Below are 16446 nucleotides of genomic sequence, written 5' to 3' on the forward strand. Positions count from 1 at the left end.
CCACCAAAAGTTTTTTCTTTTTGTTTTAACCACTGAAAGTTTGTTGTTTAGAAAAGTTGTTTACGATTTGTAATTTATGTTGATTGTCATGTTTTGAAAAAAGAAAGAAATGATATTAAATGTGTCAAAAAAATATGACATAATAGAATCTGTGAAGCTTGTAGGATTTGGATTACAAATACATCCAAAACGACATTTTTTTGCTCTTGTCATTTTGTTTAGTCAAGTTGATCATTATTCTTTTTTATATCTATTAAAAGCATTGTTTATGTACACATGCAACTTAATGTCATTAAACCTTTATAAGGAACATCATATTAATTGAATGGAAGCAGAGTCTTACATGACAGTTTCTCACATGATGGTTAGGTGGATTTATCAAAAGGATGATGAATGATTTGTAGGAATCTAGGAAATTTTGATTTTCTGAACTATTGGTGTAACTTACTTGCATTGCAACCGTAAGGGGTTTATTTAAGAGCCCGTGCAAGACTCAAATCGGTTAAATTGTAGTTGTTACCATAGGATGAGCTACACTTTGTTAACATAGCATCTAAAAGTGCTGATTTTTTTTTTAGTTTGGATATCAAATTATTTAAAAGATTTGGAAGTTCTTGCACTCACTAACGGAAAGTTTCCTCCTTGGTCATGTTGTTATATGGATATTGCAAAACCATGATTATTTTGTAAACTCATGTTAAAGCTCATTATTATCTTGTATATGCTAACTTTTTCTTTAATTCACTGAAAACAGGACTAATGTTGCGGTTGGAAGAATTGCTCAGGGAACACATGGATATTATTGTCGTATTTCCTTTGCTTAGAATTTGGAACACACCAGGCAAAAATGGTTTTAATTCCTATTTTTGAACCAGACACTTTATACTCATCTCCATTATGATGAATATGTGAATTTAGAGAGGATCCATTATGTGATTTAACTTGTAATTCTGATTTCCCCATATCTTGCACTGTATCTCCTTATATATTGGCCTGACTCCATTGTACCTCTCTTTTATCTCATAAATTTCTTATGTTAACCACATACCCCAAACCACACAGCGGCGCTCCATTAGCCATGTTGATGTCGTCACTCAGCTTTGACATTGTCTAATGCTATTATGAATCTATCGAGTACAATTTTTTTTCACATTTTCTATCATCTATTTTTTTTCATGGAGGAAATTCAGCGACACAGTGGAACTACATTGCTATTTGTCGTAGTTAACCTTCTAATGTTATTGTACTTGAACTTACTGCAAAAATAACTGCAATGAATGTATGTTGGTATAGTGAACAAAAAATAAGTTTGTATGTTTTTGTATAATTGAAAAAAATGAACAATATAAGTACAAAAAATAATGAAGTTCATAGTACAATGCTATAATTGGAACAAATGAAAGTCGATGTTATACAAGAAAGGAAAATCGATCTATTGTTTTAGATGAAATTTCAAATGCGGACTCAACTTCTGTCGTATTGTATGACTATGCACCTAGCAAGAAATTATTCGTTGAAATGAACTATTCGACGTATGAAGGAAACTAATCATCACATTAAAACTATCTTCCGAAAGAAACTCTTTGTCGTCCGGCGCTTAGTGCGGGTAAACGGCTAGTATATATATATATATATATATATATATATATATATATATTACAATTGTTTCTATATTCGTCTTCATTGCTCATTTGCGATTACTAAATTTTGAAGGGAGCCTTATTTTTTTTTTATTTTGGTGCGGGTCTCAAATCGACTTGGACGCCCTATTAAGGGCACCCAACTAATCATGGCACGAAAAATTATAACAATTTATCAACCCAAAAAAAATGGGAGGAGGGGGAGGGGGCATAGCCCCTCCTAACCCAGCGGTATCAGGTGGTGCTCTTCCTTTTTGAGGTCGAGTGTTCAAGTCCCTTCGTGAATATAGATAGAATTAGATGTTAGTTTAGAAATAAATTAGTACATTTATATTTGACGGTTCAAAAAAAAAAAGAATAACCAACTAAACACATCAACTAATCACCAGTTTTCTAGAAATTTTCTAGGAAATTGTCCATGGAAAAGACGTGTTTTTTTAATAGTATACTTTGTTATGTATTGATACTTTTATGTCGCAATTAGTATCCGATGACACGAACATATACATAATGCAGCTAGATTCCAACACGTAAAAGATAATCTCTTCCAATATTTTGCTTGCTTGTGTCCGTTGACCAAAAAAAGGGAAGAGACAATATTACTATATTAGGGTATTAGTTACGACTTACAAATGTCAAGATGCCATTATTTAAAAATTTTATACTTCAAATTATGTATTTTCTAAAACTTTTCCATAGCAAATCTTTTTAATAACAAGATCCATTTAGCTAATTAGTTACAATTAATTAATTGACTGTTAAATAAAATTATTTTATTTCGTTAATAAACAAACTCTTTTTTTATTATTATTAATAAATAATATTTATTTATTTTAGTGTATTATCATATAACTTCATATGGAGTGATGATTTATCACTTACTGACGTGTTTTCGAGCTTTATAAAATTGAATCAAACAAAAATTGCATGGTCTTTGACAAGTTTACTGGAGAGGGAAGGGACTTATTGAAATTGAATATGCCGAAGACAACCTAGAAGAGGCCGTGAAGTTGCTGCTATGGTGAAGATTTCGACAGTTTTGTATGATGTGAGCTGGCTACAACTACTGATACACAGAAATGGAAACGGGAGTAGGGAGTAGGGATGTCAACGGGACCAATCAGGAGCGTAAATAGTTGTCCCCGCCCCCGCCCAGGTCCCCTGTTTGCATAGGCCCCAGTCCCACCCCCGGTTACCTCCATCGTCCCCGGCAGGGACGAAGCTTATGTAGGGCCAGGAGGGGCTATGCCCCCCCCCCTCCCCATCCTCCCGTTTTTTTTTTCAAAACAAACCCGTAACTATTAGAATTTTTATATATTAAGCCTAAAACTATAAATTTTGACTTTAGCCCCCCCCCCCCCCCTCTCCCAAATCAACACTTCAAGCTCCGTCACTGGCCCCTGACCCCGCTCCCGTTCCCTTGGTTTATAGGCTTAAAATTCAATTTTTTTGCTAAAAAACTGCATTGTTTTAGGTTAAAAAAATACTATTTTAATAACTTCAAAAGCTTAAAATATAATGTTTTAGAAACTAAAAAATTAAAAATCTAACATTACGAATCCAACATTACAAATCGACAATTCCAACAATCTTAAAAATATAAAATACGACAAATCCAACATTACAAATATAAAATACTTACATGTCCAAAAATATATGATCAATTCACTACATCTTCAATATCCATTAATTGGAAACGGGAAAGTAAAACCTAACCTAAACCTAAAATTAGAAAATCTATTTTGTATATGTATTTTATATTAAATACATATTTTTTACATAAATGTACAACCGAGGCCCCACAGAAATACGGGACGGAAATACCAACTCCCGACATCGGTCCTGAAAATAAACGGGGTTTAATTCTGCCCACGTTCCCGGTTTTTTAAAAAATTTAGTCTCGTACGGTATTGGGGTCCCACAAGAGTTTTTGACATCCCTAGAGGGGAGGTATCGGTTTATTTTAGGAACAATCTTTCAGTTGTTTTTTGGCTAATAAAGTGCTGAATAATACTAATTTGAAGATCTTCAAATGGATTAATTGGGAGCCCTTGAAAACAAATTGTTTTGTTTGGAGTATCTTTTTAAACCGAGTTCTAATGGCATAAAATCTCTCGGGCATTACTATATCTTCATCTCTATCCCTTTTTATAATTTGGTGGAGGAAGAAGTTGATCACGTTTTTTTTTTCAATTGCCATTTTTCTAGTTGCATTTAAAGATGGTTTGGTTCTTGGACTAGTTTTCTTTTGTTGCATGTGGTCATTAGATATGAGGTCATAAATGCTTTAGGTGATTCGATGCATGGGAAGAAGAGACGTAAACTACGCTTAGGTGTTTTTTGTTTTTCTGAAATCAAAATGTCTGCAGTTTGCGGACCACATCTACAAGTATCTGCGGCAGAAGAGGTTGACCAAATGTTTGTAGTGTGCAATTAGAAGATTGTTTGTCTTTAACGTCTACAGTTGCTGAAATAAAATGATTTTCAAATTTAATTTCATGTCATAAACATTAAAAATGTATTTTTAGCAAATAAATAAACTGCACAATGACCTATTTTTTTTAGATTAAAATGAGGTGTGAAGACATTTGAAGACAGTGGCCAATGTCTGCGCCAAAAAGACCTTGTGCAGACGGTATTTGATCTGCGCGCTTCCAAAAAACAAACACTCTGCGATGACATATGTCTGAGCGTTATCTGCGCTGCGCAGATAAAAGTAGTTGCGCATATCTGCACCAAAAAAAACAGTCCCTTAGGTAGTGTTTGTTTTTTGTCTGCAAATCTGCGCGACCTCTTCTATCTGCGTCACGCAAACCACGCGCAGACATTAGCCTTCACAGACTGTTTGTTTTTTTAAAGACTGTAGACCTAAAAATGTCTGTGCTCCCTCTTCTTGGCGCAGATGTGGATCAGAGTCTTATAACATCTTTAGACATCTTCTGCCCTAAAAAACATATATATCTTTATTTTTTTCAAGTTTTTTTTTTTAATTTATATTTTTTCTAACTTTATTAATGATAAACAATTTGAAAAAAAAAATTAAAAACTTCAAAAAAAAAAACGTTCGACGATACAAACATGATATTTTTGATAAATTTATAAATAAAGATTTATTACAATAATAGTCGTTGAAGTTGTTTATATAAATATTAAAAAATCATAATATATTCTTATATTTTTTTGTCAAATTTTGTAAAACATTATTTAATACAGTATCGTCAATTTCTCGAAAAAATATTTATGGTACGTTTTTAATGGATTTAATTGAAAAAATCGAAGTTTATTTCCATCTATTTATGTATCAAATTCTTTGATCACTAATTATAATGTTTAGTTATAATTTTGCAACCAAAGTTGTTGGTTTTTATCAAATATATACATTAATTCATATCCTTTTTATTTTTATTTTTTATAAAATAATAATAAAAGTTGATCTAGATTTGTTAATTATTTATAACAAAGTCATAAAAATATTAAAAAATCACTTTGCAGTTTAAAAAAATCAGTTCATTTATATTTCAGTTTATTTTACTAGCATGCAGATGTTAAAAAAACAAACAATCTTTTTTTTTCAGACTGCAGACGTTTGGTCTACCTCTTCTACTGCAGAGGTGTACAGATGTGGTCCGCAGACTGCAGACATTTTGCCTCAGAAAAAACAGACAACACCTTAGCCTTGGTTTACTCTGTTATTTGGTGTATTTGGAAAAGCTCAAAACTTATTGGTGTTCAATAAAAATAGATGCTCTTCCTTAAAAACGACGGGGTTAATACCTTAAAAACCATTATTTATACATATCCGTTTTGATTTAACCCTAATATTTTTATTTGTTACTTATTTGCCATTAATTGTGTTGACTGGTTATGAAAAGTCAATGGTAGCCGGTGTCGTCGGTTTAACAGGTTACCCTAACCTTTTACATACCCAAAATCCACTTTTTCCCCAAAACCTCTCCTTCACTCTTGCAAAAGGCGTTCTTCCTCACACATCACGTCTTCTTCTTTTCCATGGCTTCGTCTTCAACATCTTCTATCAACAAACCGATTTATCGCACCAAGTGTGATTGTGGTGATCAACTGCAATACTCAGTTTCAAGAACTGATAAAAACCCAGGAAGAAAGTTCAAGGCATGCCCTAACTATAAGGTAAAATTGAGGGATTTTGTTTTCCCATTCTGTTATCTTTCAAAAGTTAGTAAATGAAGCTTTTGTTGGCAGGGTACCAAAAAAGGGTGTAAATATTTCAAGTGGCTTGACACGGAAGAGATGGAGTTTTATGCTAATGAAAGGGAGCCCTATAACGAAATTGTTGCCAGTGGTGTTCTGCAGGTGATCAAGTTGTTGAAGTTTGTGTTGGTGATGTTGGTGGTTATTGGAGTAATTTTGTTAATTGGCATTGTATTTTAAGAACCAGTTGGTTAGGGCAGTTGTAATTTTTTTGTATTTGGTAGGGTTAAGGTTGTTGTAGGTTTGTTATTTTGGTTAGGGCAGGTGATTAATGTAGTTATGGTAATGTTTGATGGAGAAGTGTATTGATAGTAATCCAATCTTATTTATGTCCCTGTGATTTGGTAATTGCATTATAGTGGTTCATTACAATGTAGTTATGGTAATGTACTAAATCTTGTGTAAGCAAGTGAAATGTAGTAGAACTTGGTAAAACTTGGTAATAACTGAATGTACTAAAACTTATGTAAGGAAGTAAAGGACATTAACTGGAATGACAATTAACATGTGATTGTAAGCAAGTGAAATGACAAGCAAAGTGAAATGACATTAACTTCAAATACTTGCATTCATAATAACATAAAAGGGGGTATTACAATCAGAACCAAACAACCAATTGCCCAACAATCTTTTAATGGCCATTAACTACCAATGTTCAAAAAGGCCTAATTGAATACTACTAGATGCTGATATACAAATGGATGGTTGTTACCAAAAGCTAATGAAATGTTAACAAAAAGGGCAAGCAAAATACATAGTGCCCATGATACCCCCTCCTAAATAGTCCTACTCCAAATTAACTGGTTTCTTAATACTAGAACCCCTTCCATCCTTATCATAAACTGCTTTCTTCAGCTTGATCTTCACAATTCTCTCAGAAATCTTCCTTTTCCTAGGCCTCCCAACAACTTGTGTATCTTCAATGAAGTCAATATTCCCATCATCTTGACCAACCCAAGCATTAGCATCTAAACCTTGTATAGCAATTTCTCCTTGCACTGGTGGCACAATCTCATTAGCATCTACACCCTGTAAGACATGATCTAGTTAAATACCCTATGTTAATCACATATTACTTTTAAGAAATTTAAAGTAAAGGTTGGCATATCATTTCCAAGTTTTCTTCAAGCAAGTTATCTTCAATCTCATTAACATCCTCTTCTAAGTCTGCTTCCAAGTGATCTTCAATCTCATTAGCATCTACACCCTGTAAGACATGATCTAGTTAATTACCTTATGTAAATCACATATTAACTATAAGAAATTTAAAGTAAAGGTTGACATACCATTTCCAAGTTATCTTCAAGCCGGTTATCTTCAAGCAAGTGATCTTCAATCTCATTAGCATCTACCCTTTCCATAGCCTGTTCAATCTCATGAGGTTCATAACCACATTTTTGCAACAACAATACATCAATTTCATCAGAAATAGCATCTGCATCATTCACAATTTTAGGTGCAGTTTCCTGTACAGTTCCATTTTCTTCTTGCATAGTTGCATCATTTGCAGTTTCAACCCCTCCTTGGCCTTCCTGGTTTGAGGATCCTTCTCCAGCCTTCTTTGTCTTCTTCTTTCTTTTCACTACAAGCTTAATTGCCTTTTGTTTTGAAGTTCCCTCTCCATCCTTGTTTGTTATACCATTTCCACCCCTCCTTGGCCTTCCTGGTTTTCTCGGTGGCACATACTCCTTCATCACTCGCTCATTCTTACAGGATTTCAAGTTATGTCCGAATTGTAAACATTTGCTACACCTAACAGTCCTACAAACTCTAGCTCTAACAGTTGGGAACTTGGAATCATTGACCTCAGACACATGCCTTCTTCTCTTGGTTTTTGGCCTACCAGGCATTCTCCTTGTCAATGAAGGTAATGGATTTATATAGTCAGTGGGTGCCCACAGGTTGCTTCCATTCACTGGTGATATATTTGTGGTATATGCAGCCACAAATTTCTCTTTTTGGAACCAAATGCTTAGAAAATCAGTTGGATTCATGTGAGTGTAGTTTATTGCTGCTTGACCATGCACACATGGTATTCCAGATATCTCCCATAGTCTACATGTGCAATAGTGTTGTTCCAAATCCACTTTGTAAGCTGTATACCCATACCTTGTCTCAAATACAGACCCCCCAGTTGCTATAACTTTCCAGTTCCTATAAATACAAATTAAAAATAACAATTTCATGTTAACTATACAACACAATTTAATGGTAAGTAGTAACAAGTTTATGTAAGAATTTACCTCATCTCTTTTCCAAACTCCTTCATTTTCTCTATGATAGCTGGACACGATTCAGTTCTCCAAGTAGAAGCTTTATCAGCCAAATAATAAAACCTAGCCATGACATAGATTCTGATTTCCTCTAACATTGTGAGAAGTGGTTTTTTCCTAATATTTATGATCATGGAGTTAAAGGACTCAGAAACGCCATTTTCCACTGCCTCACATGCATACCCTTGTCCAAAAAATGCCCTACACCATGATTGTGGATTGTTAGACATCAACCAATCATATCCATTTGAAGTGATTTTCTTAATTTTTTCCATGTTAGACACAAAATCCCCTTCATGTGAACTAGTTGCAGCAGCCCAGAACAAGTTCTTCAACTCTAAACCTGTATGCCTCTTCCTGAAGTTGGCATAAATGTGTCGTGCACACTGCATGTGTTCAACATGTGGAAGGATAGCTTTCACAGATTCTAGAAGTCCCTGAAATAAGTAAATTCAACATTAATATGGGTTAGACAATATAAATGAATACATAAAAAAATTTGTAGTATTTATGTTTACCTTGTGTTGATCTGAAATAACAACTAGACCCCTTCCATCCTCAACACCCAAGTCATCAACCAACAGCTGTAAAAACCAAGTCCAATTTTCTTTGTTCTCTACATTTACTACAGCCCATGCAATTGGATACACGTGGTTGTTAGCATCTCTTCCAATAGCAGTCAAAATCTCCCCTTTGATTTGTCCCTTTAGGAAACATCCATCTAAGCCAATCACACGTCTGCACCCTGTATTCCATCCATCTTTCAATGCCTTAAAACATACATAAAAACGTTTAAAATAATTCACCCCATCTGGATTTACCGACACTCCTACTTTGCATGTACTTCCAGGGTTAGATCTAAGGATTTCGTTGGCATAATCCCATACCTTAGCATAGTGTTCCTCCAGTTTACCTTCTATCATCTCCCTTGCCCTTACCCTTGCTCTATGACATTGCCCCTTTGACACTTTCACTGAATATTTTGTAAGGACATCCTCCATCATCTCAGGCAGTGTCATTTTGGGCTTCCTAATTATGTCCTTAATGTAGTGTTTTGCTAACCAATTACAACTAACCAAATGTCCAAAATTATAATTCCTTGCACAAAGATGTGTTTCAACCATAGATTTTATCTGAAAAGTACGTTCATTATACTTCCACGAAGCATGGATCCTAAAAGGACATGGTTTTTTGCATTTTTTTTCCCACACCTAACAATTACCCTGCTTTTATCACTTTTCATGAACCAAAGTTGGTATCCATTAGCTACAGCATAGTTAGTGAGTGCAAACCTCAACTGAGTAGGAGACTCATATAACTCACCAACTGTAGGCTTCATTTGGTTCCACTTGACGGTAGGATCGTGCACCCTGAACTCGACACCCACTTCCAAGCCATTTTCATCTTCAAGGTGTTCATGCTCAAGCTCTTCCTGGTGAATGTCTTCAACATCAGCTTCATCGTCTCCTTCAAACTGATTATTCTTTAACATTTTATCATCACATAAAATGTTAAGAAAAGGGTCGTCACACAAGTTAGATGTAGGATTGAAGTTATCTGGTTCAACATCCAACAATCCTAAGTCAAGACGATCATCATCAGACTCTTCTTCATCACGTACGTATCTCAACTTTGTCTTCTTTGTCGCCTTTGATTCTTTACTTTTCATTCTCTGTGATGATTCTGTCATCGAACCCTTGAAAACCTTCAGAAACCCTCTTGCAAAACCCTCTTTTGACGATGATGGTATCTGATAAGGGATACCCCTTTGTTAGTTAAACATGAGGGAAAAGGTGGTGGCTACTATGCACGTTCCCAAGAATTAGTAATCGAGTGAAAAGATGCAACCGGCAAGGACTTGATTACCGGTTGTTAACCGGGTAAGGTGTAATAAATGGAACGTCATCTCATTAACGGTGGCAAATAAGTAACAAATAAAAATATTAGGGTTAAATCAAAACGGATATGTATAAATAATGGTTTTTAAGGTATTAACTCAAAACGACGGATGAAATTCAACTTGTGATGAATTAAGTTTCGTTATAATTATATTTTTTTTATATTGGTTTAAGTTGTATGTTTCTCCTTTAAATGCTTGTAATTTGGAATTTTCACTGGCTTCTTGCTAATTTTTAATGCATTCACCCTTCAAAAAAAAAAAAAAAACAATACAATAAAATCTGTTTGTATCATACATATTTTTATCCAACAATAAATTACCTATGATTATATTATCACATTTTCTTTTTTCTTTATTATATCCTTAATTCCTTATATGTCCAAATTATTTTTTAACAGTATGATTATGATTAAATTATCAATAACATGATAAATAATTGTTTGCCATGTAACTAAAAATTCATAAACAATAACAACTTTCTATATAATTTGCCTATGCGGTAGATGAGTAGTTCACTCCAAAACAAGCAGCTTTAGACTTTTAAACCTGGTCAATGGTTTAGACTTTCTTTTTTTAAATTCAAACGGCTCGGCCGATCTTTGACCATACTTACACCTCTGACCGGCTCCACTCTTAAATTCCCCTGTACCACAAGGACTTGGTAAATGACAAAATTGTCCTTATTTTATCCTTTATATTGCGCTTTTGACATTTCCCATTCATCAACCAAAGACCCTATTTTCATAATTGAACAATAAACATTACTTTCATTTTCTTGTCATAATTGGCTAGAGTACAAAGTCTTTATCCTACTATTCAAAGCATTGATGCACCTAGGGTAAAAGAGAGGATGGGCACCACCAGCCAATTTTGAAAATTTGAACTAGATTTTATTTTATAAATATATAAGAAACAAATAAAATATTCAAATAATTTTGTCATTATAAAAAATAAGACAATAGTTATTACCCATTTGTTGCACTTAATCTAATAAAAAAAAATCATAAATTATGCCATTACAGTTTCACATAGCAAAAAAACAAGATTTTCTATCCGTCCGAAAATTATTATTCACAGACAAAAAAACACATTGATTAAGAAAAACATTAATTATCAGTAACTTTATTAAATAAAATGACAGTCTTATTCTTTTGTTACATTTAATTTCATGATAGGTTAATTAATAATGAATGATATATTAGTAAAATGGATATGTATTTTAAGAAGTAAATTATTATTTTGAGAGAAGCCAAAAAATAAAAAACAGGGACTATTATTATGTGATGAATGAATATCATTTTTAACATTCCACTAAACCATTTAACTTAACAAATATATATATATATATATATATATATATATATATATATATATATATATATATATATTACTTAAAATTTACATGTATTTGACTATTTTATGGACCTTGATTTAAATGTTTGTCATTTTCACAAGTATTACACGTAAAACGGTGAAATCAAATAAGCAAAAATAATCCTTGAAAGTCATCAAGACAACTACACAAGGTCTTTTATGTCCTTTTGTAAACCATATGTTTGGCAAATACCATTTTTTGTCTTATTTTATACTATTTAGAATATAAACTATAAAACAAAAAACAAAGACGATACCAAAATTGTCAAAAATGTAATATTATAAATTAATAAAATATAAGGGGCCTTATGGTCATTTCATTTTAAATAAAACAACAAAAGCTTAAAGTCGTATTTACGAGGGTAGGTGGTATCCACCTTGAAGTAGCCGTTAGGCCCGTTACAACTCATCCTTCTCTTCTTCTCTGCTTTAACCTCCCACTCCCGCCCTCGGAGTTAACATGTTTATCGTCGGAGATTCTACCTCCGACCACCAGTGAGCAAATCAACGATGCCTCCGAGCATTGTAAGGTTGTGCAATATGAACGACGGACATGTCAACGTCAAGTCGCTGGAGCCTTTTTCCGTCTTGACTTCTCTGAAAAAGCGAAAACGTCCGCCGATGATTGAGATCCCTAATGTACTTCAGGTGATTGAATCCGCTGCTGAAAAATTCAGGCCGAAGAGTTGTGAATCCAGATCTGACGTGTTTTCGTCTAGTGGATTCGGCGTCGGTGTTTGCTCCGTCAAAGGCAGGAAATTATTTATGGAAGATACTCATACGATTGTTTCTTCTTCGAACACTGACAAGGTACATCGAAATTCCTAACGATTTTAGATTTTTGTTGGTGAAAGTATTCATGTAAATTAGTTCGTGTATCGATTTGCTGCTGGGATTTTTATGTACCTAAAAGAGTAGTTAGAGAATCGAGATCGATTTTTGATGTTCGATTAATTGTTTTTGTTGTTGTGAAACTAGGGTTTCTTCGGGGTTTATGATGGACATGGAGGCAGGAAGGCTGCGGATTTTGTAGCGCAGAACCTACACTCCAATATATTCGAGATGTTAGAAAAATCCTCGGGGAATACAACAACAGAAGAAGTTATTAAAGCTGCATTCATGAAAACAGATGATGAATTCCTGAAACAGGTTCGTGTTTTCATTTTATATTGATGAACCTTGGATTAATCGTGTTTTGAGTTATGAACAGTAGTACCCTAATTTGTTGCGAACAAACCATAGATATTTCAAAATGCCTGAAAAACACTGCTCTCGTAGGATGATTACTTGTTCTCAAATCAAACATCCTCGTTTCAAAAGTTAACAAGTCTCCATTTTCCGAGGTGGAATGGTGAATTCTATTCCAGTTCACATTACATCAATGGTGTTCTTCAACCATCGAACTTATCTTTCTTCACAAACTAACCATTTTAGTGAAAATTCCAAAAGATCACTCTAGTCCATGACTTTCGATAGCTTTCTTGCCCACGTGTCACAAGAATTCTACTACAAAGTGGCGTGCACAAACATGGCATTGTTTATCGTGACAAGAATGTCAAACATTTGCTTAACAACAATTTGACTAATTCTTACATATTCTACTATTCAACAAGTTTCTTAAGAGTTGCTTACATACATGTTTACTCATTCAACTATTCAAGATCTAGACTTAGTCATATCATGCTAATGACATAGTCCCCTTCCCGCTATAATTGACCTTCTCTTTAAAAGAATAACATTCCTAACAAAAATATCAATACTAAACTGTATTTTAAAACTATAAACATTTTTTCCCCATTTTTATGTAGGGATTAGAGAGTGGTTCTTGCTGTGTAACAGCCTTTATTGAAGGAAAAGAGCTTGTGGTTTCAAACTTAGGTGATTGTCGAGCTGTTCTTTCAAGAAAAGGAAAGGCTGAAGCTTTAACTAAAGATCATAGAGCATCACATGAGGATGAACGAAAAAGAATACAAGATAAGGTACACAATCAAATTAATTAGTATTTTTATTAAATAAAAAAAAAGATAATGTAATTGAGAGTTAAATTAAAATTAAAAGTATGTTGCTATTTTTGATTTAGGGTGGATATGTGGAGCTTCATCGTGGGACTTGGAGGGTTCATGGTGTACTTGCAGTTTCAAGGAGCATAGGTGATGCTCATTTGAAAGATTGGGTATTGGGTGAACCTGAAACGACGATTTTACCCCTGACAGATGATTTGGAGTATCTAATCTTGGCTTCAGATGGACTCTGGGATGAGGTATACAACACATTTTACTTATATTATTTTATAAATTTTAGACAAAATTACACAAATGGTTATTGTTGTTGGCAAAAAAATAACACTACAAAGCCCTTATAAAGAAAAATAAGGGCAAAATGGTCATTTTATCAACACTTAACGCCTCTTTTGTAACGGAGTTAGTCATGAGGACCTCCAGTGCAAGATTTCAAAACCTCAGGGATTGCTCATGTTCAAAATTCTTCATGAGGACTTGTTGTGTTATTCTTTGCCAACCACAAGGACCATTTATGTAATTTTGTATAAAGATATCTCCTAACTTATTTATTTATTTAAAGGAAAAATGTTAGAATAATTGACTGCAATATTAGTAAAAGCCACCATTAATGAAAGTCTTTTGTTTTTTCTTTTTCTTTTATGAAAAGCAATTTGAGATTTTCAAAAAAGCTGAATTAGAATCTTTTACCTTCAAATGCAAAACATGAACGCAATCTTGGATTTGTAAGCTTTCTATAAAAAGTTATCAAAGATTTGTTAACTTTCCATAAGAATTTACATTAAAGTTGTTTAAGATTTGTTATCTTTTCGAGTAAAAGGAGTTTTTGCAGCATTTACCATTTATTTAATTTATATTTTAAATATTAAATCATTAGAATTACACTATTAAAAATTATTTTACAGTAATTAAGATTGAAATTGAGTAAAAACTATAGTAACTAAAAAATAAAATAAGATTTTCTTTATAAAGGAACACATTTGTGTTCATTATTTTATATAAAATCACAAAACAATATACTTTTGTTTATAAAAGATATACTTAATATCTATGAATGAAAATCTATGGTGGCGTATTTTACTAAAAATAATACATAATATTATTTTATATATTGATAAATATAAGTAAATGTCATAAATGAATAATAAGTTATTATTTTTGTCTCCACAAATAACTTATATCACCTTAAAAAAAGTTACAGTATCTCAAATAAAGACAAAAATTACAAGAGAGTTTGCTAGAACCAAAATTGAAAACCAAAAATGTAAATTATATAAAAGAAGGGGTGTAAATTGTAATTATTAGGTAATTTAAAGTGCTTGAGTGAACCTTTTGAAAATAAATTGGGTTTTCAGGTAGGAAACCAAGAAGCTGTTGATATGGTGACACGTTGCATGAGGAATATTTCATCCAAACCCAAGAAAGTTTATCGAGTGAAGCAAATAAAACAGAGAATTAATAATAATAATATTAATAATAAATGGAAAGAAACTGAAAATGAAAATGAAAATGAAAACGAAAATGAGGAACCCAGTTTGAAGGTTAGACGTATATCACATGTTGACCAAGTCAACGGCATGATGCCATTGCCATGTGGCCTTGTAGATTCCTGCAAGGAGCTTTTGAACCTTGCTGTAAGTAGAGGTAGTTTAGATGATATAACAGTTATGATACTTGACCTCAAAGCTTTCAACTAATTATGTAGCTAGTATGTACATTGTGCATTAAGTGATGTACTTTGCGTTAGTTAGATTTGGCATTTTTTCCTCTCTATTCGCTACCCGCATAATTATAAATTGTATCTCTTGCATTAAAAGTTAGGATTTCACCATTTTGCTCTTCGGTGCTCAAGATTATAGCATTTTCTTGTTGTGTTTGTCAAATGTATAAAAAACAACCATTTATTGTGAATCTCAATGTTATTTACAAAATAGAAAGTGATGGTATACAAGGAGAAAGTACATGTTAAGAAAAAGGTATTATTGTTGCCTAATAAATCCAACCTAAAACGACTTTGGAGCCATTGGGCTAAAATCTAGAACAATTTGATGATATGATCTATAATTCTATATGATGTTCTTCGTAAACAAAGGAGTTGAAGATACACTTGGGATTGAAATGTATTTAAGAGGGTTTTGACATTAAAGTCGTGAAAACTACAAAACATATACAGTTTTGAGGCTAAATGTCGTGAAAAGAGTATTATTGGAGAATTAGGGATATATGACCTAAAGATGTTAATTTATTCCAAAGTTCAAATATTAGAGTATAAATGCACATGTATGTATACAAACCCAAACACATTTCAACCATCGCCAAAGCAAGAAAAAAAAATATTGGCACATTTTTTAAAGGCCGTAATGGTTGGTAATAATAAGAGGGTGTATTGTAGGAAACATATGTTAGCGATTGGTGTATAATCATCATAAGCATTAAGAGATTAGAATTCTATGATCGAACCAAAAACCATGGATCTATTTATAACAATATAAACAAATAATAATTCAACACATAAAGTAGAATTGTACATAGGGATAACAAATTATCAGGGCAAATAACCATAGAATAGATGGTTGCTCTATATTTATTGTCAAGCATTAACAAAATGTCGTCTTAAATTATATATGTAAATAAAAATAAATAACAGTAGAAAATACATATAAAATATTAGTTATATACAAAATTGCAGCCTTAAATCATGTCTTACAAACGACGTGATTCACCAAAGCTCATAAAAACGTAAAGTTTAACATTGCCGACAAAGTTACGCCTTGTGTTATTTAGAAATTTGCTTCATGCATAAAAAAATAACAATTGATAAACAACGAGCTAAATCCAACCTTTCTTCCTCCTAACTTTTTTGAAGTCGACACCTATATATATATATATATATATATATATATATATATATATATATATATATATATATACTAGGCGAATGTCCGCGCGTTGTGCTGGGGATAATTATGTAGTTTAATATGGTTATATATGGTTTAATGTATTGTGAATAAGTC

At 32.9% G+C, this 16446-nt stretch overlaps 1 protein-coding gene across 1 annotated transcript; it reads left to right on the forward strand.

Annotated features, from left to right (window-relative positions):
• Window positions 1-11788: 11788 nt before the first annotated feature.
• Window positions 11789-15263, forward strand: LOC145070365 (Protein phosphatase 2C family protein). The gene is made up of 5 exons (XM_079017295.1): window positions 11789-12224; window positions 12393-12563; window positions 13223-13393; window positions 13495-13674; window positions 14788-15263. Exons 1-5 carry the CDS (start codon window positions 11925-11927, stop codon window positions 15127-15129), a joined length of 1164 nt encoding a protein of 387 aa, XP_078873421.1. The 5' UTR covers window positions 11789-11924; the 3' UTR covers window positions 15130-15263.
• The last annotated feature ends 1183 nt before the right edge of the window (window positions 15264-16446 follow it).

Source organism: Lactuca serriola, chromosome 8 (genome assembly GCF_051521515.1).
Source record: "Lactuca serriola cultivar US96UC23 chromosome 8, Lser_US96UC23_V15, whole genome shotgun sequence".
Lineage (NCBI taxonomy): Eukaryota > Viridiplantae > Streptophyta > Magnoliopsida > Asterales > Asteraceae > Lactuca > Lactuca serriola.

Bases quoted from the DNA above. Each gene is read 5' to 3' on its own strand.
- LOC145070365 (XM_079017295.1), top strand. From the start codon at position 11,925: ATGCCTCCGAGCATTGTAAGGTTGTGCAATATGAACGACGGACATGTC. The intron at 13,394-13,494 runs GTACACAATCAA...TTTTTGATTTAG, and splicing joins GAAAAAGAATACAAGATAAG to GGTGGATATGTGGAGCTTCA. The intron at 13,675-14,787 runs GTATACAACACA...TTGGGTTTTCAG, and splicing joins CAGATGGACTCTGGGATGAG to GTAGGAAACCAAGAAGCTGT.